The sequence below is a fragment of the Corvus cornix genome, chromosome 9 (genome assembly GCF_000738735.6).
Source record: "Corvus cornix cornix isolate S_Up_H32 chromosome 9, ASM73873v5, whole genome shotgun sequence".
In the NCBI taxonomy this organism is placed as follows: domain Eukaryota; kingdom Metazoa; phylum Chordata; class Aves; order Passeriformes; family Corvidae; genus Corvus; species Corvus cornix.
In genome coordinates this window covers 25482564-25510498 of record NC_046339.1, presented here as the reverse complement: position 1 = coordinate 25510498, position 27935 = coordinate 25482564, and the positions used below count along the sequence as shown (strand labels likewise).

General features: G+C 43.5%; 2 protein-coding genes across 14 annotated transcripts; one reads left to right on the top strand and one right to left on the bottom strand.

Moving 5' to 3' along the window:
• Positions 1-96: 96 nt before the first annotated feature.
• On the top strand, positions 97-27927 carry IWS1 (interacts with SUPT6H, CTD assembly factor 1). Of its 8 annotated transcripts, XM_019280608.3 has the most exons (17): positions 108-217; positions 529-644; positions 2520-2576; positions 2665-2719; positions 6389-7061; positions 7583-7775; positions 8013-8070; positions 8367-8467; positions 8738-8888; positions 10371-10453; positions 10738-10867; positions 11555-11672; positions 12386-12497; positions 12688-12744; positions 12939-13050; positions 16127-16230; positions 25752-27927. In XM_019280608.3, the coding sequence occupies exons 5-17, from the start codon at positions 6437-6439 to the stop codon at positions 25798-25800; spliced, it is 1893 nt and encodes a 630-aa protein (XP_019136153.2). In that variant the 5' UTR covers positions 108-217; positions 529-644; positions 2520-2576; positions 2665-2719; positions 6389-6436; the 3' UTR covers positions 25801-27927. The 8 variants fall into 8 exon arrangements, with proteins under 8 accessions (XP_010388896.2, XP_010388901.2, XP_019136152.2 ...); XM_019280610.3 differs by lacking the exon at positions 108-217 and having other exon boundaries at positions 557-644; positions 2520-2547; XM_010390594.4 differs by lacking the exons at positions 2520-2576; positions 2665-2719 and having other exon boundaries at positions 97-217.
• LOC104683672 (coagulation factor IX-like) lies at positions 16609-25965 on the bottom strand. 6 transcript variants are annotated; one of them, XM_039556861.1, is made up of 9 exons: positions 25865-25879; positions 25353-25521; positions 24116-24276; positions 23226-23250; positions 22981-23094; positions 21944-22144; positions 20602-21305; positions 19040-19157; positions 16609-18178 (listed from the first exon to the last, which is right to left on the bottom strand). In XM_039556861.1, exons 3-9 carry the CDS (start codon positions 24269-24271, stop codon positions 17601-17603), a joined length of 1896 nt encoding a protein of 631 aa, XP_039412795.1. In that variant the 5' UTR covers positions 24272-24276; positions 25353-25521; positions 25865-25879; the 3' UTR covers positions 16609-17600. The 6 variants fall into 6 exon arrangements, with proteins under 6 accessions (XP_039412795.1, XP_019136156.2, XP_010388893.2 ...); XM_019280611.3 differs by lacking the exon at positions 25353-25521 and having other exon boundaries at positions 25865-25965; XM_010390591.4 differs by lacking the exon at positions 25353-25521 and having other exon boundaries at positions 21940-22074; positions 25865-25965.
• Positions 27928-27935: the final 8 nt, after the last annotated feature.

Sequence of the window (27935 nt, the reverse complement as noted above, 5' to 3'; positions counted from 1 at the left end):
ACCGTGCAACGCCCCCTGGCGGCCGCTGCCCCGGGAGTCTCGCGAGACCCGGCGCGCCGTGCGCGCGGGGCGGGTGTGCTGCTGGGCGGGGAGGCGCCATCTTGTTCCTGTGCGAGGCGGCGGGGCCGGGCCCGCGCTGAGGGAGCGCCCGGGGCAGCGCCCGCCGCCACCGCGGGGCGCGGCATGGACACCCACTATTACGGCGGGGAGCAGTCAGGTAGCGGCGCGGGGCGCGGGACCCTCCGGGGAAGGCATCGGTCACGGCGGGGCGCGCGGGTTCCGGGGGACAGCGGGCGGGCCTTGGCCTGAGGGCAGCACGGCGTTAATTCCTTCAATAGTCCGGTGTGTGGGCAGTGCATCAGTCGCTGCCCGCATGGTGTAGGCGGTTTTGTGCGCTCTCCGGGGGTGTCTGGGGTGCTTTGTTCGGACAGCCCCGTTTTCCTGCCCCGTTAGAGCGGGAGCCCGCCCGGTTCCTGTGCGGTTCCTTTAAACGCTGAGTTTTACTTTCTTTTTTTAACCTCGGGATAGATGATGGAGGAGCTACTCCGGTGCAAGACGAGCGAGACTCAGGATCTGATGTGGAAGATGAAGGAAACGAGCAGCATTCTGGATCCGAGAATGGAAGTGTAGGGCACCATTCAGAGGTACTACGGGAGCTTTATCTAGATAAAGTTTACTCTTCTCTGAACTCTTTTTTGTTGTTGTTTAAAGTGGCATTCTCTCATAACCGAGGCATACGTATTTATTCAGTTCTTCTTAAGGGTCTTATCGGGGAAAACTTTACTTCCATAAAAATGCATCGATAGTCTCTTGACAAGTATGTTGGCTAGGGTTTTGATTTTCTTCTTAATTGTTATGATAGCACACATTGTTCTGAACCTGAATAAGCTGTACTCGATTACCTTCGATTTCACAAAGATAAAATTTTGGAGTTTGAAACTCTAAGCAATGGATTATGAGGAATTCGAAGTTGCACCTGAAATTCTGCGCAGTGATGTAAAACTACATGCTTTGGAGGTGTAGATTTCCTTGCCAGAGAATAAATGCTCTCCCAGCTTCCATGTCAGATGGGGGCACTGACTCTTGAGTCTGCCTTATGCTGGTTTTCACCTTGTAATTCATAAAGGAGCAGGTGTGCATGTGGAGCAGGTTAAGGTTTCTAAATGGGACCTGTTCTTCCTCTGAAGTGGTTCCCATTTGGAGAAACATTCAGCATGGAAAGGCTTTGGTCCAGGATTGTATCTGGACTTCATTTGTGGATTGACTTTTTGGGCTGAGAAGAAATTGTGATAAAAGAGAAGGCTCCCTTTAGACTTCTAGGACAGTTTGGAAGTTAAGAGTTAATTTTTAAGAATTGTTTGTGACTCACAATAGAGTTATATCAGGTCTTAGTCGGATGGAGTAATTCTGGCCTGTGAACTCAGGTCTTCTAGCCAGCAAAGTTACAGAGAACTTTTTGATACTCATAAAAACTGTAATCAAAGCCATTTCATAGTGGTGTGCGTATTTTATGTAAAGATCAGGATTTACTCTGGCTGGGTTTTCAGTGTTACACATTTTAGAAATTGCTTAAAATGTGACATAGGCTGATGTGGGAGAAGGCTTGACTCCATTGTGGCATAACTTGCAATCCTTTTTTTTTTCTTCTTTTTTTTCCCCGCCTTTATTGAATTCATACTTCCCTCAGAGTTAGAAACTGGATGAAGATTTTGTATTAGTATAAAGTGAAAGTTCTTCCCATGTATTTGAACTTACCTGTAAAGCACATTTGGAATTTACTTTTTTTGAAAGGTGTTGATAAGTACAAGGGAAGAAATAGATTTGGTGTGAGGCAGCGTCTCCTGTTGTGACAATTACAAATTCAGTGTGGCAGGAAACATATTTCTCAGCCTGGGAAACATAACTATCTGTCAGGAGGGATTTAGTACTTCTGTTTTAATGAAAGAAAAGTGTGATGAGTATGTGAAGAGTCATGGTGCTGCTACAATAATATTAAACTTTTTCTGCCATGTACAAAGGCTTAATCATTGGCTCTTACTTTTCTATGCTTCTCTGAGATTTTACTTTTACTTACTGTGACAAGGAAGTTGACTGTTGTTTACATCTGCAGCATGTCTTCTTCAGATTTAGGTAAGCAGAAAGTACCAGTTATCATTGTTTACTGGTCCTCTTCATGTGCTGCAATATTTTAAGGGCTTTGTTCTGTGGTGGCAGGTGAATATTCCTCTATAGATAAAATACTTCAGAAAGTCAATTAAAAGAAAAGAGCCAAGCTAAGCCACCTTTCTGACCAATACTAAATGTGAACCGTCAAGTCTTAATGCTTTATTTGATTCAGCTCAAATCAAAATCTGAATATTTTGTTTTGCTATGAAGTCTTAATTTTTCTTGCCCTGCATTGAGTTCACTTTGCACTCAAAAGGCAATGTGGAGCAGCCATCTCTGAAAGGAGTAGCTTTCAGTCATTTGTCTTATTATTTACTCTAAATATTCTCTCGTCTTATTTTCTTCATCTTTAGGAGTATGTGGGAGAAATGACACTCAAAGGTAATAAAACCTTTGAGACAGCCTAATCAGTTAAGTCTATTTAATTACTATTTTGTCTCTAATTTAGAACGCAGATGTAAAGAACTAAAGTTTTAAAATTTCAAACTTTTCTTTCAGGTTCTTAACTTTAAAGAAAAGGGGAATCCTGAGGAATTACTTATGTAGGTCTCAGGTATGTGGGTTTTTCTTCTCCACAATTCTTTTCTGGCTTTCCTTCCCCCAATCCCACTTTATCTATAAATGTTCTCCTTGATGTCCTTACTGATTCTGCTTTAGACAATTAGAATTAGTTTTAGTACAGTAATGAATCTGAAATCATGTTTACAGTGTTTGTCCAAGTCAGGGTCATAGGGAAATCTGTAATAACTTAGTTCTTACACTTCCACCAAGTTGCTGCTGTTTCATGAATTGAGTTCTGGTTAGACTGTGACTGTTAGCAAGCACCAATATGTGACACTTCTGAAAAAAGGAGGAACTTGCTGATCTGCCCATGATGGTTATGTAGGTCTTAGTTTAACACTCATCTTTCATGAGATTGTAGTGGATGGGTTCCATTTTGTTGAAGTTACTAAATTATCAAAGAAGTAGCTCTTAAAAGTGGCTGCATGTTGATCCAATAAACTGCTTGGTAGCTGAAATTTTTACATAGAAGTGTAACACTGTAAATTTGATTTTGATGTATTCTTTATTTTATACTGTACTAAAGCCTCATGTTATAGAGCTCTTTCATTTAAAAAAAAAAGTTAAGGACATCTCAATTAAAATGTTTATAGATAAAGAGGAGGAAGAAAAGAAAGCAAAGGAATTAGAGAAAAATGCAGTAGCAATTACCTGAGACCTACTTGGTTTTGAGAATGTCTGATCTTTCAGTTAAGTATTTGGAAAAGGGAAACTAGAAAAGTCAAAAATTACATACTTAATTTCTTTGAAAACACTTTTTTAGAGATGAACTAATACAGTTTAAAAGGGGTGGCGAAGACTATCAAACTTAATCCAACAGTGTTTAGTCATTTTACTGTGAAGTTGGTACACTTTTTATATCAATTACATTCCAAAACATGTGGATTCATTAATTGTATGCAGAAGTCTTTCCCGCTGTGGGCAGCTCCGGCCCGTGCAGGGTCTCAGCTCTGCTGCAGAAGGTGCTCCGTGGTGCTGGGTGGGGGCTGTGGGGCGCTGCTGCGCTCACTGACACAGTGCTGCTGCCTGGCCTAGCCTCCCACACCGGGCTGGAGCAGGTGGTGCTGTGTGCCCAGAGTGTGCAGGGACACCTCTGCTACCTCGGTGCTGCTTCTCCAGGTGGTCACACTGCAGCAGTTGAGCTGCTCTGAGCGCTGGGCGAGCCTGCCAGCTGTGTGTCTGCTCTCCCTCCCCAAACATCTTCATTCTCAGGAGTGATTGTCAGTTTGCAATAACAGAGTAAAGGTTTGGAATCTTGTAATAATCTGCAGTAATAATGCTCTATAATTATAGTGTCCTCTCACCAAGCTTTTGCATAAGAAGTTCTTTGTAATTTAGTGATTAATTCTGAACAGGTGCATATATAACTTGCAGCCACACTTCTGATCTTAGAAATATTGAGGCTCATTACTGATTCTAGTTGGTTCTTAAATTTGTTTGTTCACCAAAGAATTTCTAAACTGGAAGCTGGGAAGGTGATGATCCTAATATCTTAAAGAGTAGTATTTTAATTAATTTCCTTGGGTTCATTTAGGAAGATCCTTTATTACTGCTGGCATAATTATCAGTACTATTCAGCATTCACCGTCTGACATTGAGAGAAGACAGACAAACCTACAAAAAATAAAATGGTAGAAAAACAAGGATTAAATAATTTTTGTTACTGTAGATACCAATTTCATTTCAGTGTTTCTCAATGACCTTACCTGTAACTGCTGTGGAATCTGCTTTCTGTTCTGTTTGCAGCTGCAGTTTTCTTTAATCTTAAGTATTACACTCAGGGAAGATTTGTCACATGCACCTGTGATTGGTTTATGTGGGACATACTAGGAGATGGCAATCAAAGTGATTTTTTGGTAGGGGAAAAAAATAGTAAGTAACAAGCTGAGAGCAGTTGAGTGTACATCCTCAATTCTGTCACTTCCTAATATTCATATTGTTTAAAATTCCAGATTCAGGTTTTAACAGAACCATGTTTCCTTTCTGTGAGGAGAAACGAGAACTACTGGATACAAAAGATTCAAAAGATGCATCGCTGTAGAGACAGGAGCAAGCAGCAGAGAGAAAACAACTCAGATTGTCACATCAGCTGTTTGTAATTAGGATTAAGCAGCATGGAAATAGTGAAGTAGTATTTAAAGTGCATGTTTTAAAATTGCATAGTCCTTGGGTTTTTTTCGTTGTTCAGTAACTTTGTTAGTCATTCTGCAGTAATTTAGAAGATCTTTATCAAGTGCTAGCCAAGGGAATAAACATATAAAGTCCAAAGTCTTAAAAAGCAGTGCTCTTTGCCACTTAGAATAATTATGAAGGAAGTAGTTCCTAAAAGCAATTGAAATTAATTTTATTTAAAATTCTTCCTGCATCATGCATTTTAAAGATTAATAGTATTTTTTGTTGTAGGTGTAGGATAGCTACACCTATGATTTTTTCATGGCTCTGAATGTGGGAGTAGAATGACTACAGAAAATAAAAATAGATAGAATGTCTGTTTCCAAGGAAATTAAATTGCAGAAAAGAGAGATTTGGAAACTCCAGCACATATAGGTCTTAAAGCATCCCCTAGGACAATACTCAGTTTGGAAGTAGAAAAAGTTTATAGCTGAGACAAAATGACTGAGGTAAGCCTGGCTGAGGCTTTGAGTTGAGTATGCAGAAGTTCCTTGTGCAGTGTTGTTTTCTGCTGAAAACAGGATTATGGTGAGAGTAGCTGTGAGAGCTGAGTTAATGGAGCGAGTGTTCAAGAATCTAATTTCGTATTCTCGGGTAAATGCAATTGAAATTTTTTTCCCAAGTAGAAATTAGATGTTGGAAAGATAAAATATGATGCTGTAAGTAATTATATTTAGCAAGATGGCTTGTGAGAGGTTCTAAAATGGAGCGTATGGCTCAGTATTTTTTACTGTGTAGAAAAGTCAAAGGATTGTTTCAGTTCTAAAGTTGTCAGGTGGGTGTATTTGTGCATGGGTTATCTTGGGTGTGTGGATGAGCACGGGAGCTGTCAGCATAGGGGAGCGAAGTGTTGAAACTCTTCTGGTGCATAGAAACACAAAACTTGTTAACAATAATACTCTGAAAGGTCTGACTAAAACTTAGTTCCTGGTTTTTGGTAGGCTTTTTGTCTTGACTTGTTCTTAAATAGGTTTCCTGGACAAAGAAACAGGCGCTAGCTTCACTTGGAGAGTAATGCTTGTGCTGTTTCAGTAAGATGTATTTCACAGAGAAAACATCTCTTTGAGATTTTCAGGAAAATAAAATGATAGATGCAAGATACTCTTTCTTGCTTTATTACTGGGTATGTCACCTAAGCCACTTTGAAGGCCTGACCTATTAAAATAAAAGTACTAAGCCTTTACCCTTGAGCAACTGGACCCTTCTTAGACATGCTTAAAGTGTTCTGTGAGTTCTGTTACCATTTTCAAAATACCATGGAGCTGCAGGATGGACATACTTCCATTGATCTCTTAATACTTTTCTTAGTATAAAGTATTAGATAGTCTTTTGATGTAAATTGTCTAATTATTTCTACGTAGAAATTATTTCAGTTTGCAGCTCCTTGGATAATCAGATTGCAGGAAGGACAAGCAAAAATTCAGAACATTTTTTCTTTACTTTTTAAGGTGTTTTTGCTTAGTTGCCTGAGATTTTTTTTCTGTTTCAGAATGAACACAGTGATGGAGAAGATGACAGGCAAGTAGGAGAGCCTCATATGACAGACTCTGAAAATGAAGATATCCCAAGGCAAAAAGACAGTGACTCAGATAATGAGGAGCCCCCAAATCACAATGTAAGTGATTCAGAAAATGAAGCAACGCATGGAGGGAAAGACAGTGATTCTGATACTGAGGACCATCCAAACCGGCATTTAAGTGACTCTGAAAATGAAGAGGCCTTAAATCATCGAGCGAGTGACTCTGACAATGGAGAACCTCCGAGGGATCACAGCAGTGATTTTGAAAATGAGGAGTCACACAAGCAGCCAGCCAGTGACTCTGAGAGCGAGGAGCTCCAGAAGCAGCCAGGCAGTGACTCCGAGAGTGAAGAGCTCCAGAAGCAGCCAGCCAGTGACTCAGAGAGTGAGGATGTCTCCAGACACAAGCAGATAGAGTCTGAAGATAGCGATGGGGAGGACAGGAAGGAAGACGTGCAGAATGACTCTCATCATTCAGATAATGAACATGTAAGGAAAGGATTTCAGGGCTCTGACAGTGAAGATGAAGCCCCTAAGAGACATAAAATATCGGACAGTGAGGAAGATGAGAAAGAGGAAGAAAAGACGGTGAAGAGGAAAACAGCCATCCTTTCTGACAGTGAGGATGACAGTGAGAAAACACGTAAGAAACTATACTGTGAAAACCTGCTGTGACAGGCAGTGGTGTGAAAGTTAAATTGTTGCTTTTATGTGAATAAAACATCTAAGTGAGAAACCATAAATCAGATTTGGTTTTGGAGCAGAATTGCAATTGTAGTGGCTGTTCTAACTGCTTTGCTGTGTGAATGTGTATCTAATACTTCTGAGTAATAAGTAGGTCTAACTCAGACTAACAGAAGACTGCAGGGATCTTACTGGCATCTGTTGACATGATAGTTTGTTATTTATCTACTTCATTGCTGTTTCTCCAGTAGTTTTTTCCTGTCAGTTTTTTTTCATATACTGGGGGTGAGAGATTTAAAATTACAATTTTTTTATGGATAGACATGTATGGAAGCTCCAGTTGCTGATTTAATAAAGTGGATATGCTTTTTAAGAAATGGCAATGGTCTGGTGTAGGAAGACTAGACAGAGAATAGTTTGAGAGTAACAGTTGTCCCCTCTGTTACTGGGACAAGTAGTAATGCTCTTTTCTGCTGGCAGCTGCAAAAAAGGTACGAATCCTTTCTGATGTTGAAGAATCAGATAGTGACGCTGCTTCAGAGAAATCTGACAAAAGGAAGAAAAATGTTGTGTCTGATAGTGAGGAGGAGGACGAAGAAGGAAAAGAGAATGCTGGGAAGAAAAAAGAGAAAGATCTGTTTGGCAGTGACAGTGAATCTGGAAATGAACAAGAGTAAGTGTGAAAGAATATGAATTATTTTGGGGTTGAAGACTGTGGGAGTGATGGTGAATAGAAAATGGATAAATCCCAACCAGTGAATGACTGTCTACCTTCATTGGTGGCATGAAGAGGAAGGTCAGTAGTAGGAGACAGAATGAAAAGGGGATCTTCTCACATTAGAGATTTTGCAGAAAAGACACATCTCATTGTTGCAGTCCAAATAGATAAATGTTGCTGTTACCTTCACAGGAACCTGATCGCAGATATATTTGGAGAATCTGGTGATGAGGAAGAGGAGGAATTTACGGTAAGTATTATTCTGGATGTTTCCTGCTCACTTGCTAGATCTGAAGAGAATGTATATGCTGCATCAGGTCAGTTTTGTATCTGCCAGACTCACTGGGGAGCAGTCTTTGGGTTAAATAACATTTACAGCTCATCTTTTGGGAGAGTTGGTGTGACAGTAGTCACAGGGGGAATTAAAAAGACTGTTCATCTTGCTAGATCCTCTGAAGACTTACCTGAAGCTTTTTTAGTGTCAGGTACCTGCATAGATGCTCAGTCCTGATCCATACACTGATTTGTACTGTCTTTGCCCATCAGGGTTTTAACCAGGAGGATTTGGAGGAAGAAAAAGGTGGCGGAGACACGAAGGAGACAGCAGATGAATCGGACTCTGATGATAACATCAAAAGAGGGAAGCAGTAAGTCAGTGGGTTGTGTATTCCTTTCTTAATGCCAGATTTTGGTGAAATGGCATTGTGGACCCTGGATATTACAGGTGTGCACATGTTGGGTATTACAGCGAGGTCTGAGGGCCTCTGGGAGCCATTGGAGTCCTTCGGTAGTTTTGCATTTTGCATACTGAGAATAACTAATTATCTCACAGGGACCTTGAGACAGTGTTTGTACACTACAGAAACACAATTATTTCCTACCAAGGACCATCAGCAAATGCTGTGGTTGTGTTTCAGCATGGACTTCATGTCAGATTTTGACATGATGCTGCAGCGGAAGAAGAGCATGAGCGGCAAGCGCAGGCGGAACCGTGACGGGGGAACTTTCATCAGTGACGCAGATGATGTGGTCAGTGCCATGATTGTGAAGATGAATGAAGCTGCTGAGGTGAGTTTTCCAGGTTCCAAAGATACCTTAAAATTCAGTTCCCTTCTATGGGCAAATCTTGTGATGAAAAAGATACAAAAATCTGGCTTGTATTCAGCAGGAGTAATCTGTACACTATGGAAAGCTTCTAATGTCTATATAACAATTTAAATATTTATTCTGTTGAAATTTTGATAAAATACACATTTTAAAAATTAAAATTAGCTAAATTGCTAAACTTTGATCAGCTGAGATCAACTTATATCAAAAAGGATATATAGGTGCTCTATAAACTGCCTAGAAGTATATTAAATACTGAGAAAGGGAATGTGCTTTAATTCCATTATACTGTTACTGGCATGCGTCATACTTTGGTATTTGTTCCTGAGAAGAGCCCTTTTCCAAATTGTTTGAATGACAGTGCTGGTAACGATGTCAGAGGAACAGATTCATGGGACATCCTGTCTTGGCAGCCTGTGTTCTTCATAGGACATTCTGTCTTGGCAGCCCGTGTTTTTCAAGGAGAAATGTTCTAATATGTTGCTGTGGAAGGTTTATTGGGATCTTGCCTTTTGTCAGATGTCTTCTGTTTTGTTGGAGTAGCAATCAAATTAATAAACAGCACAGCAAAATGCATTAGAACCAATTGAGGGATATACAGGATTTTAGAAAGAGGAGCTTTACAAACAGTAAAAACAAAAAAATATCTTCTTGAGAATGAGATCAGAAGGATAATGAGTTCAGAAAGATGGGGAGAGTGAGAAAGCAATCTGGAAGGCAACTGAAACTTCATTGGGCTTGACAGGAAAGCCTTTCTTGGACAAAATGACAGCCAGATGTTTTGAGTGAGGTGGTAAAGTTCGGAATTTGGGGGCAGGAAGAGGGAAGAGATGCAGTAGAAGAATCTTCCCCCTTGCAATAAAACAAACACTGCACAGAAAGAGCCTTCAGTGGATTAGGATGAGTGGAAAGGAATTACCACATCTGGACAGAAATCTGTTAATTGCAGTGGGTGTTTTTGATATGGGAGACAAGTACTGAACAGATAGTGACAATCAGGCCTTGGATTAAAGTAATTTTGAAATTGCAGAGGTGAAAATACATGTTCTCCCTTCCCACTGTTCTGGTTAGCTTTTTCTGCTTTTTAGGTGAGGCTTTACTAACAAAGTGTTGAGTTACCTGTGCACAGCATAGAGGACCTCCACTTATTGTAGTCAATCTAAGTCATGAAGTGGAAAAAAATTGTAAATTTAGGGGCACTCTCCTAATGTGATGCTTTTGTGGGAAATATTAACTAAAGTGATGACCCTTTTTTCAGAGAAATTATTGCATAATTGTTTGTGAGCTGTGGGATGGTGGGGCAGGAGATAAAGTTAGTGTAATCCCTCCAAAGTTGCACTTCTAGTTTAATAGACTAGTCTTATTCTTGTAAGTGTTGCAAAGAATGAGAGTTGCTGATTTCTTTCTTTCATTAATTTGTGCTCATTCTTCAACTCTTTACAGGAGGATCGTCAGCTGAATACACAAAAGAAACCAGCACTAAAGAAGTTAACTTTGCTACCAACTGTAGTTATGCATCTTAAAAAGTGAGTTGTCATTCTTTCAGTTAACTGTAAGTTTGGGGAATAGTAAGAATTTTTAAGATTTCATGGAGTTACACTACAGCTGTACTGAGTATGGAGTCAAACACTTTCTTTTTATTCCAGGTAAATGCTGAAGCTAGGTGACCTCAAAAACCTAAAATTATACATAATTTTCCCTCTTAATTTAACATGAAACAAACTCAAATGCACTATTTTCCTGAAGGAACATCACATCTTAAGATTTTGCTGTATTACATGACTTCAGGGCTTCTCTTTAAACCTTTTAGGCAGGATCTCAAAGAAACTTTCATCGACAGTGGTGTTATGTCTGCCATCAAAGAGTGGCTTTCTCCTCTTCCAGACCGAAGTCTGCCAGCACTAAAGATAAGGGAGGAGCTTCTGAAGATCCTGCAAGAGGTTTGGAACTGACTTTTAACCATATTTGATTAGTGGCTTCCATGGTTTTACAGTCATGCACTTTAGGGAAATGTTGGGTGATAAATGAACTGCAGCTGTTGCCAATGGGCTGTGCAGGGAAACACACAAGGAAAGCAACCTGCACAACAGGTGTAAAACAATTTAGATGATTTGGCCCTGCCTGCCTGTTTCAGGTTTATATGCAGATTTAAGTGAAGAGTTATTTGCTGTGCATCCCTGAATTTTCTTCCCTTGTGGTCCCTTCTCTTTTCCAGTCTGTTAAAATGTGCAGTGCGTGGGAAGGCCCCTCACACTCAGTGTAGGCTTTCAGTGTCTGTAGCTAAGCTGATTGCTTGAGTGTCTTTGCCACGTAAGTTTTTATCTTTGTAGAATGAATGGTTTGAAGGCAGTAGCACAGTTTTGGGGTAATACAAGCTAAAGAGCATTCGGAGCAAAAAGTTCTAGAAAGCTACTTAATTTTGTGTATAAACCTAAGAATGTTATGGCAAATTTCTAGGTTTAGGTGTTTGATACTTTAAACAGTTCCTAGTGGGGCAATGAAAAACATTAATTTTTCCAAGGATATTTAAGTGAAAGGTGAGTTTTGGTCTTTTTGCAAAGTTCAGCAACACCATTAATATTCAGACATCATTTATTGCTATTTTCTGACTTTCCTTTACTCTGCAGCTGCCCAGTGTGAGCCAAGAGACCCTGAAGCACAGTGGCATTGGACGGGCTGTGATGTACCTGTACAAACACCCCAAGGAGTCGAGACCGAACAAGGACATGGCTGGGAAGCTGATCAGTACGTAAACCTGCCTGCCTGAGATTCCACTGATGGGGAATGGAACTTCTGCATCAGTTTCTGATGCACTTCTGTTGTCTGTAGAATAGATTCTGCAATGTAGGAACCTCACTGATCTGTTCCATCACTTCATAGAGCTCTTAACAAACACTGTTACATTAACTACTGCATGCACCTGTTTCATTCTTATCCTAAACCAGAGGGTGGCATTTGTTTTGTCCCGCTTCTCTCTTGGCTCATTGTCCAGATCTTGTGTATATGCTGCAAAGGCAGGAAGGTGCTGCCAGACGACTATTTATTCCGTGGACTTTAGAGAGAACTTGGCTGACTGAATGTTTACTACTCAACCAGCTGTACTCCATGTGGAGTGCATTCCATCCAGAATGGCTGCAGACTGATGATAAACTTAGGTTCTTTAGGGACTTTCCTGCGTATTTCTAAAATAGCATTCCTGTGGTGTGCAGGACAACTGACACTGAGTATTCTGAGAGCTTGGAGACATCCTAAAAGAGCAGGCAACAGAGGCTTTGGAGATGAAAGCTCTTGTTTCTATTAACAAGGCTACTTTTCCATTAAATACTAAGGGCTCAAAAATCATTTGGTTAAAGGAAGCGTAAATACTAGCCACAAACTTTCAAAGCTGTACTTTATCACCAGTGTGGTTTGAGAGAAACAAAGGCCTGGTCTTTGTTAACTAATTATTTTTTTAATAGATGAATGGTCTCGACCCATCTTTGGCCTTACCTCAAACTACAAAGGCATGACCAGAGAAGAGAGGGAACAGCGAGATTTGGAACAGATGCCTCATCGAAGGAAATTGAGCAGGTAGGAGTAGCAGGCCGAAACAGGAAATCCTTCTTTCTAAGACTCCATCAAGAGAAACAAAGTGGTGTGTAAATACTACAGGAAATAAAAGGGTAGTGAGTTACAGCCTCTTTCTTTTAACGCACTTGATTGTCTTTTAAAATTTCTTTCTCTTTGTATAGATGCCTATAAATACTTACTTTTCTTGCAGCTCTGGTGGTCAGACTCCCCGCAGAGACCTGGAGAAAGTGTTGACAGGAGAGGAAAAGTAGGTTGGAATTTTTTTTTTTTTCCTTTTAAATAAATTGAGTAAAGTATTTTGGTGGCACTACCACTACGGAACTTGTGTAGAGGTTTTAGAGGCAGTGGTATGCAGTGTGTTTCAGAGGAGAGCACACTGTGTGGCTTTACTTCTTTCTGGATAAGATTTGTCCATTACAGTCACATCCTTTTTTTCCATAGGGCTCTCAGGCCCGGGGACCCTGGTTTCTGTGCCCGTGCGAGGGTGCCAATGCCCTCCAACAAAGACTACGTGGTCAGGCCCAAGTGGAACGTGGAGATGGAGTCCTCCAGGGTAAGCACTGGCAGTGTCCTGGTGATTGTTCCTAAGCCTGGTTACTGTACAGGAGGGTAGTTCTTTTAAGGGCCTCCTCTAGTGAGCATCAACAGTAAATTCTCTGATAAGTAGGCTGCTCTAAGCTCATCACGTGTTTTCACAGGAAAACATCTTCTCTGACCAAAGAGAGATTTTTGAGTTAACTTTTCTAGAATTTCTCTCTCAGGTGAGAATCTGATTTACAGGCCTCTTGCTTTTAAAGCATTTTGAGCTCAAGCTGCAGTTCAGTCCTTGTGTCGCTGCAATGATGTTTTTATACCTCTCCCAGCTTTTGTATCATGTTCTGGTAATGTTCCAGTTTGGGAAACCTTTGAGGTTTTGGTAAACATGAACAGCTTCAGTGGAGGCCTTTGTGTTGCTTTATGTGTTCATCCATTACTCATACAGTTTCATTTAAAAGGGGTATATGTGGTAGAATATGTGTAAATGGAAGAAGTAACAATTGCTGTGCTGTCTGCTGTTCTCTCTCCTTCTGTCCATTAATTGAGATGTTGTTTCTAGCCCGGGACTATTAAGAGAGGTATTAGTCGCTTGGAAAAGCACAAGAGACGGTTTGCTGAACAGAAACGACTCAGCAAAGTGCATCGGGCCATCAAGTTCAGCATTGAAGGCAACAGGATGCCCCTGTAGCCATACCACTGCCTTCCCAAGTTGGAGAGGTATCCCTCGAGGGAGGTGTGAACAGTGCATGTGCTCCAGCTGTTGGCAGTTTGCACATGCAGGACAGGAGTGTGTACACCCTAACTTAAACCTGGAAAACTCTCCTTGAATTCTCTCGTGTCTGTACTGTGACCTACAAGGGAACTTGTACAGGACTAAACAGGCTCTAGCACGTAACATCTGCCATGGCTCCTGCCTGCACAGCTTCAGGGTATCCGAATGACAGGAGTTCAGTGAAAATACCTGTGCTCAAAACCAGCTTTGCACCACCTGTGGTTTTGAATGCTGTTCTGATACAATTAGGTTTTCCAGGTTCACCTGAAGCGACATACGGGAATTCTTAGCCCTTGGTACAGGACCTCATGTCACTGCATGCCAGCGTCTGCCGCTGACCTCTGACTGGGGCACAGTGAGGTGTTTTCACACCTGCTCGTTCAAGGAAGTAGAATGATGTGAGATGAGGGTGGTTGATGGGAGGTACAGAGTTGAGACCAGGGGGAGAGGAGTCCTCTGCTGTGAGTGTGCGTTGGGAGAACATGCATCAGTCTGGGAATTGTTTTCACAATTCCTGGTCTGCATTTCAGTGCTGTGAGCAGGGCTGCCACAAGCTAACAGTGACAGGAAGAGGTGAGCACAAGTCATAGATAACTGTTGAGTTCAAGCGTCATATTTATTTGATTTTTAAAATATATTTTCTTAAACATCACTGTGAAATTTTAGCTATAATTTCAATGAATAGTGAATAGTTTTATGAATAAAGCTTATTTAAAAGCGCGTCAGGAGCACCTTCCTTAGCCATGGGAACAGGTTTCTAATGGATGTGTTTTTCAGATACTAAGTAGCATGTTCTGGATATCACTGTTTTCTCCCAAACTTAAAGGTGTCATGTTTCCATCACTTACTGTTTCTGTTGTCCCGTTAAGGAAAATTGCCTTCTAGGAAGCACTGGCTATGGCTTGGAAGGTCCTTGCTGTTTGTCTTCAGTGGTGTGTCAGCACAGCATCACTGTATTAATCTGTGCGGAGTAACTGTTGCGCCACCTGGTTTTCATTTGCAGTTCAAATACAGAGATGAAATGCAATAACTTCTAATAGCTTGTATAGTCTGCTTAGGCATTTCTTTTTGCTACCCCCTACACTGCCTTTGTCCAGTAATCCCTTGCTTTCTAAATACTAATCCTTGACTTTTAAAATAAATGGCAGTGTAGAATTGATGTGTCAGTCACAGTGTATCCGTGTGTAACTCTCCTGCAGGAAGCCCTAGAGGGCTGACACTGGTGCACTGTGGTTCTGACAGAGCTCCAGCCAATAGATACCAAACTTCCAAACTGTATCCAGCTACACAGTGATTGACCCTGCACTGTGATGGCTGTGAGTGCCACTGCCTCTGCCTGGGCCCTGCAGATACTGCAGGAAGCATTTTCCCCCTCTGGGAAGAGAAAAGACAGACCAGCTGGGCCTAGGGGCTCCCCAGCTCCTTGCCCGGGTGCAGCCTCGCATGCGCCGCTTGCCTTGGACCTCTGGGGCGTCTGCTTTTTTTCAGTGGTAATTATTAGTTTTATTTTTAAGTTCCAGGGGACCTCTAAGAAAGGGGTGAGTCGACTGGACAAACAGATGCGGAAATTCACAGATATCAGGAAAAAAAGCAGATCGGCCCATGCAGTGAAAATCAGCATTGAGGGCAATAAGATGCCATTGTGACCCTTCACAGAATGCCCCATGAGCTCTGCTGTAAGACAATACACCCACAGACTCTTTGGAGACCTTTAAATTTTTTAACTTGTTTGGGGTGGGTTTGGTTTTTTGGTTTGTTTTATAAGTGAATCCTTAAATTGTTGGTTCAGGTTCTGGTAGAAGATGTTGTCCAAGGACTGTGAATATGGGGACTCCTTTCTCCTGATTGTATTTAAACTGGCCCTGTTGTGTCCTGTGTACAGATCATGTATTTGTTGTATTGCAACACTTTAAAAAATAAAACATCTTCTGGGTTTTTTTGGGAGGGGACTGCCTGTTTATTGCTCAGAAGAAGGTATGCACAGACCACCTGGAATGTGGAAGAACTGAGGGGTTGACTTTTTGTTCACCTGTGTCCTTTTTATTCATTGCTTTATTAATCAGTTGTTACATCTTTGGAGATCTGCATCTATTGCTTTTGATTTAGAAATACTGACCATGCAAAAGATTTTCTTTTCATGAAGACTAATGTAAAGTTCAGGAGAAAGCCAGCAGATTGACCACTTAAAGTTCCAGCAGCTTCTAGGTAAAATGTTGCTGTAGCTTACCAGTAATTTTGCAAAAGTTTATTTTACCAGTGGGAAGGAGAACGTTCTTTTGTAAGGGGGGATAATGCTGTTTCTTTGTTCCTGCTGCTACAGAATGACAACAGAGTAACATCTGGTACTGTGGCTTCTTTGCCTCTACCTCTGAAAATGGCTGTCTTTGCTGAGCTTGCCTCCAAGAAGAGGACTCTTTTGCACAGGTAATTGGCAGTTGGTATTTCTTCAGTAAAGAAGTCATCTTTGTGCCAGAGGAGCAGAGCCTGTTTGCTGTAATGAGTAGTCTGTAATTCTGGGGATCCTGGTGTTGGCTGAGTTACTGCTGGGACCAGTCATGGAGAGATTGCAAGTGTGTGGAGGGTCACATGTTAAATTTGTCCCTGTGAGAGTGGAGGGAGTGACAGTAACATAGAGCTGTGTGCTGGGACACCAGCTTGAAGCGAGAACTGAAGGAGGACACCTGTGCTGGCTGGGGCACTAAAGAGCTCTGTTCCTGTTTTCCCCAGGTATGCATATAATGCAGTAACCATGTCAGGTGTGTGTTTTTAGTGTGCTGAGCCCTTCAGGGGTTTAGGGTTTGGTTTTTTTTTTTTTTTAATTCATTTCTTGAAAGCCAGGACATTCTTTACTGCCATAGTGGCAGATGCAACCCTGTGAACTGTGTAGAGCTGTTCAGAGCCAGAGTCTGGCCGGAAGGTTCAAGGGTTAGAATGGATTCTTTTTTCATCTCCCAACTTTTTTTGTAGGTCTTATGCTACAATCTGGTCCTGTAGTTAGGGGGGGTGCTGGGGACTACTTCTGAGACATTTCCCTGAAGTACTGAACCTGGTTGGTCTTGTGCAATGCCTAATGCAAATTCTTCCAGCCAAAATTAATTGTAATAGCACTGCTTGTTCTCTGATGAAAACAAAGATTCTGTTGTGGAACAGTAAGAATGGACTTTCACAAGTTCTGAGGGTTTGTAATCATAATGTCATAGTCAACTGTTAGAAAGGGTCACAAAATCAAAACTTTTGACATGAAACACAAAGATCAACTCTTCAGAATTCTATGACAAAATCCTTTTATCCTCCTGCAGAAGGTTCCTGCTCAGTTTATACACAATTCCATACAGCCACTGGTTTTTGTACTGGAAAACATCTGTAATTTTAGTAAACTGATTTGTATTTGAGGTTGTACTTTGTGCCAGAACTTTGGAGCTCCCTCCCTATGTTGAGCACTGCCTTCTGACGGACACCATTAGCACAACTGCACTTCATTCAGTGAGCACTGAATTCACACAGGGCTGTGGGCCTGGCTGTGGTAACACAGGTAGGCTTGAGGCATAGAAAGTGCTTGCTTTCTCTAAAACAAATCTTCCAAATTCACATTAAGAAAAGTTATCTCCTCCTTTGTTACTTGCAGATAGTTCTTTATTATACACAAGGACTTTACTCAGCAATACTTAGCAATTTATGCTTTTCAAAACTTCTTTGAGGCTAAGTTGATTTTACACCATTAAGGATGGGAGCAAGCATAGTGTCATAGGCTGAAACATTGTAATAACAGAATTGCTCCGTTCATAGAGGTGGTATTAAGAAAAGTCAATTGTAAAGTCTTCTGAATCTGCTACACTTTCAACCACCTCTTTGATCCAAGGGATGTAGTTGGATACTCTGGTGTATACGCCGTATTTCCCTTGCTCAGCACAGCCCTCGCCCCAGCTGACAATGCCCAGGAGGAACCAGGTGTTGCGGTGGGACACAGTGAAGGGCCCCCCGCTGTCCCCCTTGCAGGCATCGGCCGTGGCCGTGCTGTGCCCTGCACAGAACATGCTGTCGGTGAGGAGCCTGTCCATGGCCTGCTGGCAGCGCTCCAGGCCCACGATGGGCAGCCGCACCTTCATGAGGAAGCGCAGGGTGGAGCCCCTGTCGTGTGTGGCTCCCCAGCCACTAACCATCCCCACTCTCCCCTCTTCGGAGAGCAGTGCAGCCAGGTTAGGGCTGGGCAGGCAGATGGGAATCACGTACTCATTCAAAACAGCAGCACTGCTCAAGTAGAGCAGGGCAATGTCACCGTTGTAGTTGTTGGAATTGTAATGTGGGTGCGTCCAGCTCCGTTCCACAGCGATCTTCTGTTCCTTGAACTCTCTCTGGTATTTGTCAAAGTCTCCTGCACTCAGGACAAGTTAAACCATTAAGCAAACTGAACAGCCTCGGTGATACTGTCACAGGGAACAGGAAGGATAGGGGGTTATAATGCTTTTATCTTTTGTTCCAAGGTGGGACAGCCCAAACCAAATCCTGCTTGTGACACTGATTTCTGATGCTGTAGCTGTGATCCTGAGTCCAAACTGTCCAGGTGCCCTTTAGAGGCAGGACAGAGCTGGAGCCTGGATGCTGACACACTAACAGAGATTATTTATTTCCCATAAATACTGTCAGTTATTTTTAATAAGCACTGTTGTGTCTAAACTTCCATGTTTTCCCCTCAGGAACATGACATGACCATTAAGCTGCAGCTGGATCTAAGGCTGGAGAACTGTTTCCTGTCACGTGCCCAGTGCTGGAACACTGTTTGCTCCTCCCACTGCTCCCTCTCTGCAAGGGTTTAAGCACAAATTGTGTTTGCAGCATTCCCACTGCAAAGGGTCCAGTTCCTGTGGCTGGAGCTGGCGAGAGGAGCTTTATGCTCTGACGCAGTTACAGGCTTAGTGGAAGAGGCAGCACAGGAGGAAGCTAATCTTAAGGCTGACTGAAACCCCAAATGGCCTTGAGTGCAGACTGTCACCTGCAGAAACTCTTCACCCTGAAGTGTCCCTGAGATGTGCACAGTGAGTTTGCCAGAATGGGTCTGTGCTTTATGCTCTCAGGTTCTCAGTGGAAACAAAAGGGACCAGCTGCAGCCCTTCAGCCCTTGCATGGTGCCAAGGCCATGATGTGTTCTCTAAATCCCAGAGAGGCTGGGCCTGTCTCAGCCCTGCCTTCTGTGTCACACAAGGCCCAGCTGCAGTCAGAGGTGCCCCTTGCTCACCCAGGGTGACGTGCTGGGGGCTGACGAGGTCTAGGCAGTGCGCAGCCGTGAGCACCCAGCGCCGGCTGATGAGGCTCCCGCCGCAGAACCCGACGTTCCGGCTGTTCCGGAGCAGCACCTGCGGGAGGGGAGAGGCAGAACCCGGCACCAGGGCGGGGCCAGGCTCTTGCACACATGGTCGGCTGCAGGCCTGACCCTGGGTAAGGGACACGGCTGGTGGGAACGACCCCACCAGCAGACCAAGCACAGGTGGGGTGAGAACAGTAATAAAATGATTGCACTCCTGGAACAAGGGAGCAGAGTATGATAAGGAACTAAGCTTGACAAACTCAAATCGATTGCCTGTTGCAGTGGCTGGCATTCTTCTGAAGGAACATGTATGACTGAGATTTTGTTTCATGTGGTTTGAAAAGTTTTGGGGGCTAGGAACAGAACTGCAAGGTGTAGTTCACTGGGACTCTGTTCATCAAATTTGTAATCATCTACACAGTAGCAAATGGAGAAGTTAAAACATGCTGCTCTGTGTTTGATGTCCGTCTTGTCTGTTCAAAGTTATAAGCTCCATCAGTGCCTCAGCATCTCCTCAATTAAACTCTCTAGACCTGTAAATTAATGTGTTAAACTCAAGAAAATATATATATATATATACACAAAATTAAGTTACAAATTGCCTGCTGTAATGAAAACTTGAAACTTCCATGATGGTAACACTTCATTTCAAGAAGAAAATGTATAGGTTGGGCAGCATTCAAACTACATTCCCATATAACTACTCAGAATCAGGCTATAACATGGTGGAAACCCCTAAAATTGGCTAATAGTGACATTTTCACTTGTCCACCTCTGATTTTTCTACCTGTAAATACCTCCTGACTTGTGGAATTGGGAAATCCACTTGTATGACAGCAGTAAAAGAGACTGATGGTAACATGAGGGTTTTTTAGATCAGAATTTCTGTGCACAAACCCCCACCCAGCAGTAGGACACCGACCAGAGACAATAGAGTGAAAATTAGCAACAAATAAGGACATGCACAAAAAATGCCCCAAACCATGATTTAAAATCCAAAACAAGACAATGGAAACAAACACTTCAGTTATCCCTGTTTGCCACATGCACTTGCCTTCACCTTTGAGGCCTCAGTTTTACCTCCCTTACTGTAACACCTGTGAACAGCTCTAAGGAATCTCAGCTGGCCATGGAACCTGACTTGTGAAAAGTACCAGCCTTCCAAAAGGAGGCAAAGCCTGGCTTTTCCCCAAGGACATGCAGACACAACCTGAATGAGAGCACAGAAGATGTGACTGACTTAAGAGAGAGGGTATTAACATTCCAATCCAAAAGCAAGATAGGGGAAGAATGATAAAGGTATTTAAGGTCCCTATCATCAAAAAGCCCTGCAGAGGACTGAGAAATACCTGTGGTTCCATTGCTCTTGACCTGAAACAAACAACTTTATAATGGCTTGATGAACTCCGCTCCTCCTGATGGACCCAGTGATGATAAAGTAAACAAGCATTTAGGTGTGGTGTTTTATGGTGAGACTGGAAGGAAAGTATTACCTGCCAGGGGCAATGTCCACGATGACACAGTGTTCCTCCCGTTACTCTGGAGTCATACTGCTCCCAGGTAGAGCCGATGTTTGCCTGGGAGGGCTGAGGGGCGGGCTGAGGCGTGTCCAAAACATCTCCCCCGTCACTGCTCTGATGCAGCCCCTCATTCCCATGCTGAACAGCTCCTGTTCCGTTCTGGCCAGAGCCCTCCCCTTGCTGGTTTTGCTCCGTAGTATTTCCCGCTGTTCCTTCCCATCTGGCCGCAGGTGCTGTGGTCTTGTTCTGCCCTGCAGGACCCTGGGTCGGCTCACCCTGGGCAGCCAGGGCTCCCCTGGGCCTACCAGGCCTGGCGGTCTCCTCCACTGCCTCGTAGTGCTTAGAGACATCCAGCTCTTGCCCCACGGCACTGTCCCACAGTGGTTTCTGGGTCACAGAGCCCACCTGTGTCTTGTTCCAGCTGAAAACATCTGCCATCCCCGTTTGTCCAGTGTCACCCTTTGTGCACACGCTCTGTCCAAAAGCATCCTTTAAAGTCTCCTTTACCCCAACATCACTGTGTTCCAGCTCTGTCTGCCTAACCATGCCCTCTGTGTTCCCATTCCACTTGGGCACGACATCCCTGTGCTCCCATTGGCCGCTGCGGAGCCATTTCGGCCCCAGCCGCTGTTCCTCCAGAGCCCACCTGGCTTTGATCAGGCCACAGGGAAACGGTGCTGGAGGGAGGAATGACAGAAACAGCCTTGAGCTTAGGGTATGTGGTGTCATGTTGAACTCAACGCAGCTTTTCCAAGGATAGGACTCAACCTTCCAGTAAGAGCCCAGGAACAACTCTGACAGCGTGATGTTCAACAGCCCATTGGCCAGCACCCGACTGAGGTTTGCAGAGCTCATTGCCCGGAAACGGGCCCGCGGCTGTGCCTTTTCTGAGTCACTGGCATCAGCCAGCAGCAGCCTGCCCAGGGCCCTCTTCAGGACAGAACGCAAACTCAGCGCTCCCTTCCTGCCTTAACAGCCAGTTTTAAAGCCCCCGGCCTGTCCCCTCGGCACTTCAGCATCATGACACTGTTTAGCCCGTGTGGATGCAGAAGGAACAGACCCAGAGCTGACTGTCCTGCTGCTCCTTGACCCAGTACCTGTTCACAGGGGCACTGGATTACAGACACCTGATAGAGAGGAACCTTAACATTTAAAAGAGATAAACATTTTAAATAAGACGGATCTTTTCATACACTAAGTGGAAGCTGCAGTAGCTGCAGCGTCTGCAGCTCTTCTGCAATTAGTGAAGGAGAAGTCGCTGCCTGCCAACTTGCGCCTTGCCTGAGGTAACCCGAGCCGCCCCTGCTTTACCTGCCTGCACGCATCTCTTCCCATCTTCGTGCAGGGCGTAGTCCCTGGCGCAGGAACACACCACGTGGAAGGCGCTGTCGCCGTCCCTGCAGTACTGCCAGCAGCCGCCGTTCTTGTACCAGCACTCCAACTTTTCTGCCAGGAAAACACCGGCACCGCGCGGTCACAGCTGCGCACGGGCGCCGGGCAGCTCCCAGAGCTACCACTGCATCAAGGAAAGTAGGAAAACATCTGCTGGAATCTCACAGGGAAACAGAAGGAACCACCTCTTACAGTTCTAGAAACCCACGCTGAGTTGCAGCAAACCAGACTTTATGTTTGCTGTTCTGTTTAAACTATTCTCCTGCTATTTGCCAACTTAGTCCTGAGCCCACAGCTGAGCTCGGGGCCTTTCTACCTGTGGACCAGGGGCAAGAAAAGGCCTAGAAAAGAAAACATTTCTAAATACACCTGGTTTTGATCCATCTGCATACCCTGTCTTTTATATCAAAGCAAGTTTAAAGCACAGGGCATTTTAGGGGCAGGGGGGAAATTCTCTGAGAAACTGACTGAGATTTTTATTCATTGTTACATTAAAAATAATCATGTTTAATTGTTTCACTGTACAGACAAAAAGTTGACACTTGGAGGAAAAAAATTACTTATGATTCATAGTTTCCACATTAGTTTAGCTTTTGCTATTATTTCATGCCTCAGTTTGCAAACTGGATACAGCCTTTCAGAGGATCAAAAATCTGACAAGGAAGGCAGTTTTTCTCCTTCCTTTCCCATTATTCATATATGACAACATAAATATAATAATTTTTTTTTGCTTACAGTAGGCTTTGTCTCATTTGTTTGATGATTGACTCAATAGAAGAGAAGAGCCTCACCATGACTGATCTCCAGTGCAGACATCTATGGCAGGAGTTACTAGAGTTGTTATCCCTCTAAAGTGATAAAAAGGGGTAATTCCCTGTCATTTCTTGAAAGCAGATGGGAGATGACCACATGCCATCCTTCCTTCAGAATGAATGTCAGTGTGTCTGCTCCTGTACTCACCTGTTTCACAGTTGTGTCCTCCAAATGCGGGGGGGCAGATGCAAAAGTAACTGTAGTGTCTTACTTTGCACACTCCACCATTGTTACAGGGATTTGTACTACATGGATTTAAGCCTACGGAGAAGAAACAAGGTAGAGTGTAGCTCCAGGAATTAAGAGAAACCTGGCTCTAAATTGCTACATAATTCTTTGTACCCAAGAGGGACACAAGAGGTACATTTTCTAAAAATTCCTTTTTTACCTACCTTTGTAATTGAACCAAAATTCCATCTGCAAGAAGAAATCACAAATGAAGAGAACAGTCATAAACGGTCATATTGATTACTGAAGATATAATTTAGAAAACTCTTTTTTTTAGGGTCCATGTAAACTAACATTTTGATTAGAACCATGAATGCACTCTCAGAGCAGATCTCCTGATCACCACCATGCCACTCACTTTTGTTTGCACCATGGACCAGCCCTAGAGTGCACAAACTGGGCTGTCCTGGAACCAAAATGAAACTGGAAAGCTCAGGTCCATAAACCTTTTAGCCAGTGTCTCCTGGCCCAGGAGTTTCAAATGGCACCACCATCACCTGCACCACCCCCCCCAAAATGTGTCAATGCAAGGCCTCAGCACCAGCTGCCTTGCTCTGAAGAGCCACTTCCCCTGCACTGCTCTACCTGCTGAGGAGACATCACCTGGCACCTTGGGCTGGATCCAGGAGAGCTCAGGCCCCTCTGTGAGAGCTCTGTGTGACACCCCTGAGCAGAAGGCCCTGGCAGAATGCCCCAGCCCTGCTCCCAGCAGGATGCTGTTAGGCCCTTGGGAGCAGGATACCCCTCCTTTGTATTTGGAGGGTCTGATCAAGCAAGTGACCTCTGAAAATGTCCCAGTCATGTTGCTGGATTGATACTCACACAGATATGGGGTTTAGATACTTTCAAGGAATTGTGTTTAACATTTACACAACAAACTGAGCACTCAACAAAGTGAAATCTCACAGGTGCCTTGAGTGACCTACCCTGAAGGGACTCAAGCTGCAGCGTCCATAGGCACACACCTACCAAAGCCACACCAGATGGCTCGGGAAGGATTATTTATACCCCACTGCTAACTTTCCTCTATTTCTCCTAAAATCAGGTTTCTCACTGTTTTCTCCTGTGACTGGAAGATCTCCTTAGCCTCCTCAAACGAACACTTTTCCTCGTTGCATTCTCTCTCCAGGTTCCCTGGGCGAATCTCTTCTAGGAAGTAGTTGGCACGTTTATGGACTTGCAGCACCTCATGGGCTTTGTCTTTTCTCATAAACACTAGAAGAGCAAAACTGAACAGTTGGTACAGGAACACAAAGCAGCAGCAGCATTGTTACAGTCACAGTCAGACAAGTATTCAGTGGGCTGGTATAAATAGGGGGAATGGAAATTTACACAAACAGCCCAAAGGAAAATAAAATTATCCTGTGTTCCAGCAAAAGATACCAGTAGTTTAAGCTTTCTTTCAGTGAATCAAAAGAGCCACTACTGAGACCTGCAGATAAGTGCAGAAATAATTTTTTATTCCACAAGACTCCTGAGTATTGCAGCTTCTTCCGTGGAGGATGGTTATATTTTTCTGCTCAACCATCTTGATTCACAGCAATCATTAGTTTGGTATTTGGTAATGGAGACCCAGAGTTTTCCAGGTGCTACCGTGGCCACAACAGGACAGCCACCAATCCTCCATTGAGAGAAATATTAAAGTGTCAGATCTGTACTTTTACCTAGGTCATCTCAGCTTCACTTCACTAAACTACCTGCCCTTCTCCTGTGGTGCCTGAAGCTACTACTGTAAGTTAAGGGAGGAATGCAAAGAGGGAATATGGCAGTAAGGTCCCCCCCACACACCCCCTGCTGCTTCTAAAGGTTTTTGCCTTTTTGTTACATCTCCAGAAGTGTGGCCCAGTATCCAAAGCCCACTCAGCAGATGGAGAGGCTGCTGCTACCAATGCTCTAAGCTGAAGGCTCAGGCTGTAATCCCCACAAAGCCCACAAAAAACCACGTAGCAGTGCACCTAACAGTGCTCCATTTTCCAAGTCAAGGGGCAATGCCCTGCGCAAATCAAACCCTTGGACAAAGAACCCAGTTTTGGAGATGGACTGTGAAAACACACATTTCCATGTAGCTGCAGGAACAGTATCTACAGCAATGCCTGAAATTCTAGAATGATATTAAATTTTCCCACTTCTAGGCAATTAGTAACAGCCCATAAAAACTCTTAGTGGAGAAAGGCTTTGGATAGATCCTGCTGTGTGTTAACAGAAAATATCTTTCATGAGTGAAATGTCTTTCATGAGTGAAATTCCCCCTCAGCACTCCTTGTATTCTGGGGTAACCTCAGAGGATTTACCTGCTCTAAGTAGATGTTGCACACAGAGGAGATGCCTGTGGTGAGCCTTCTGGTGTGCAGATACACTGGCAGCTCTGCTCTTCCTCCTCTGCAAGAGCAGCCACAATGATCCCCGAGATCCTGCACACTCTCGTGCCTGTTTTACAGCTCTCTGAAGCCATTTCCAAACCTTGTGTAAAACAGTCAACACAAGGTCCAAGGATACATGTTGAGAGTGCCTCATTTTAGTGTCCCAAATTGGAAATCTTTGCCATGCAAAAATCATGATGATTTTGGGTTCAATATCACAAGGAGAATATTTTTCAGCAGGGGTGCGGGCTAAGTAGAAAGCTAAGAAAAGCTGATTTCTCTTGGAAATATATATATATACAAATATTATTTTTTTCTTGTGCATTTCAGGAAGTGTTTCTTCAACCCACAGGACTTTGTGTTCAGAACAGGAATGTAGTTTCAGTTTAAATGCTGAAATTGCCACAGTAACACAAGTTAAAAAGGTAACTCAGAAGTACTACCTGAATATGAAAACGGGCAGCTGCTGTTGATGGAGCACATCAGGAGGAGAAATATCGCAAGTAAGGAGCTGCTCCCCATGTCAGTGAGTATTCAGAACACTCTGACTTCCTTCAGAGGGAAAAGAAGAATCAAGTTAGTATGTTGTCACAAAACCAGCCAGCAACAAAGATGAAGTAGAAGCAAAAGGACAAGAGCAGGGACAAAGAAATCAACATCTCCCCAGTTCATTTTGACCTGGTGTCCCTTGTTTCTCCAAGTCACCACAGCAGGAATCCCCACAGGCAGAGGCTGAGCCAGCCCAGGATGTGGTGCAGGGTCTGAGCCAGAGGCCCCACAGAAAAGCCATGGGGAGCATGGGAGTGCAGGGGCCAGACCCCAGAGGAGCAGGGGCCGCTCCCAGTCACAGCCCAGGCCCCGCTGTGCCAGCTCTCGCACCAAGGGCAGATGCACAACCAGCCACGAGCTCCAGCAGTCCCAGCAGTTCCAGCAGCCACTGTGCAATTCCTGATGGTCTGGGCAAGTAAGATCATCCACACCAACCCCAGCCAGGCACCAACCAGCACATACCTGGGAGTCACAGGTACAAGACAGAAGTTTGGATTTCTTGGCATTACCTTCCCCCACTGAATGATTTACCAGGATTCGACAGCGCGTACTTCTCTGCTACCTGCAGCATGTTTTCAAAAACACAGGATCCAGAGTGAGTTCAGCTTACACAGAACCATGCAATTATACTCACTTTTTTTTTTTAGGGGAAGACAGGAAAGAGATTTGGATGTACACCAGGAACAGCCATGAGGTCAAGAGATTGATCATTAACCTGTCACAAATATTGACAGAGGAGAGACAACCTGGATTCTATGAAACACATTAGAAACCCAAAATCAGAACAAAATTGCATGTGTTTCCACATATGCACAGGTGCATTAAAAAGAGAATTCAAAAGGTCTTTAAAAATATCCTTCAGTAATAAAAGCCACCTTTTGCAACAAATTTATTCAGGAAGATGTGGAAATTTCGAGAGCACATTTCTGACATTCCATCACCTTTCAGCAGGTAAGACCAACCAATTTGGAAAACACGCAAGCTGCTCTGTTAGCCCTCTGTTGAAATATGCGAAGCTGGGAGTGTGCAGGAGGATTCACAGCAGTGACCTGCAGGCAGGCAAATATTGCCCTGCCACAGTGACAGCCACCCCTGACATGACAATTTCTGCTGTTTCTCAGATCTGTGTTTTACCGCCTTTGAACACAATTGTGTTTTTCCCTGCGAGTCAGTGATACAGGTTCCCTCTTCCCAGTGCAGGCCTGGTGGGAAGGCTGCTGTTCAAAGCATTATTCTTTAGCATTCATCCATCCCTAAATCCTGTCCCAAGGCAAAAAGAGGAGGAGAAGAGAGAGACAGAGCCAGCAAGTGACAAAGAAGCCCTTGGCTTGACTGCTACTTCTTCAGTGCATGACTCAACATCCTCACTTGGGTAATGAGCACAGAGAGGCAGCTTCTGAGGGAACAAGCTCACGAATTTAAGAGGTATTAAGCCTCCTTGCTGATACCATATTAAATTTCTCACAAACCCTAATAAAATTTTGTGGTACCTGGGGTTTTTTTGTTTAACAGTCTCATCACAAGAGCAGACTGAAGTTCTTCACTGATCCAAACATGTATCCAAGCTCATCGAGATGTTGGAAATACAACACTACAGCAGAGATAGTTTTCCTTTCTCTTTCTACAGGATTAATTATGTTTAACAAGTCTCAAGTACTAAGATGAGAAACAAGTACAAATTGTGATATTAAACTTCACTTGGACTACTGCTACTTCCTATAGACTTACTGGTGCTGAATGTCTTTATCTTTTTACTGATACACACACAGACAGAGATGCAAACAAACACATATTTCTCAGTAAAAGCACCAGCAATGCTAACACAGCCTGCAGTCGATTGCATTCACCAGAACAGGAATGAACAGAATTGTTTGCTTGCCTTGTTAATTAGAGGACAATTACAGACCTCATGATAAATAGAGCCGGCAAAAGCTTGGAATTAAATTTTGTTGGTTTTTTTTGGTT

Coding starts and splice junctions, on each gene's coding strand:
- LOC104683672 (XM_019280611.3), bottom strand. CDS start 25,943: ATGGGGAGCAGCTCCTTACTTGCGATATTTCTCCTCCTGATGTGCTCC. Junction 23,095..23,225: donor ATTTTGGTTCAATTACAAAG/GTAGGTAAAAAA, acceptor TCTTCTCCGTAG/GCTTAAATCCATGTAGTACA. Junction 21,306..21,943: donor ATGGGAAGAGATGCGTGCAG/GCAGGTAAAGCA, acceptor TCCTCCCTCCAG/CACCGTTTCCCTGTGGCCTG.
- IWS1 (XM_010390594.4), top strand. CDS start 184: ATGGACACCCACTATTACGGCGGGGAGCAGTCAG. Junction 8,071..8,366: donor AGGAAGAGGAGGAATTTACG/GTAAGTATTATT, acceptor TTTGCCCATCAG/GGTTTTAACCAGGAGGATTT. Junction 8,468..8,737: donor AACATCAAAAGAGGGAAGCA/GTAAGTCAGTGG, acceptor GTTGTGTTTCAG/CATGGACTTCATGTCAGATT.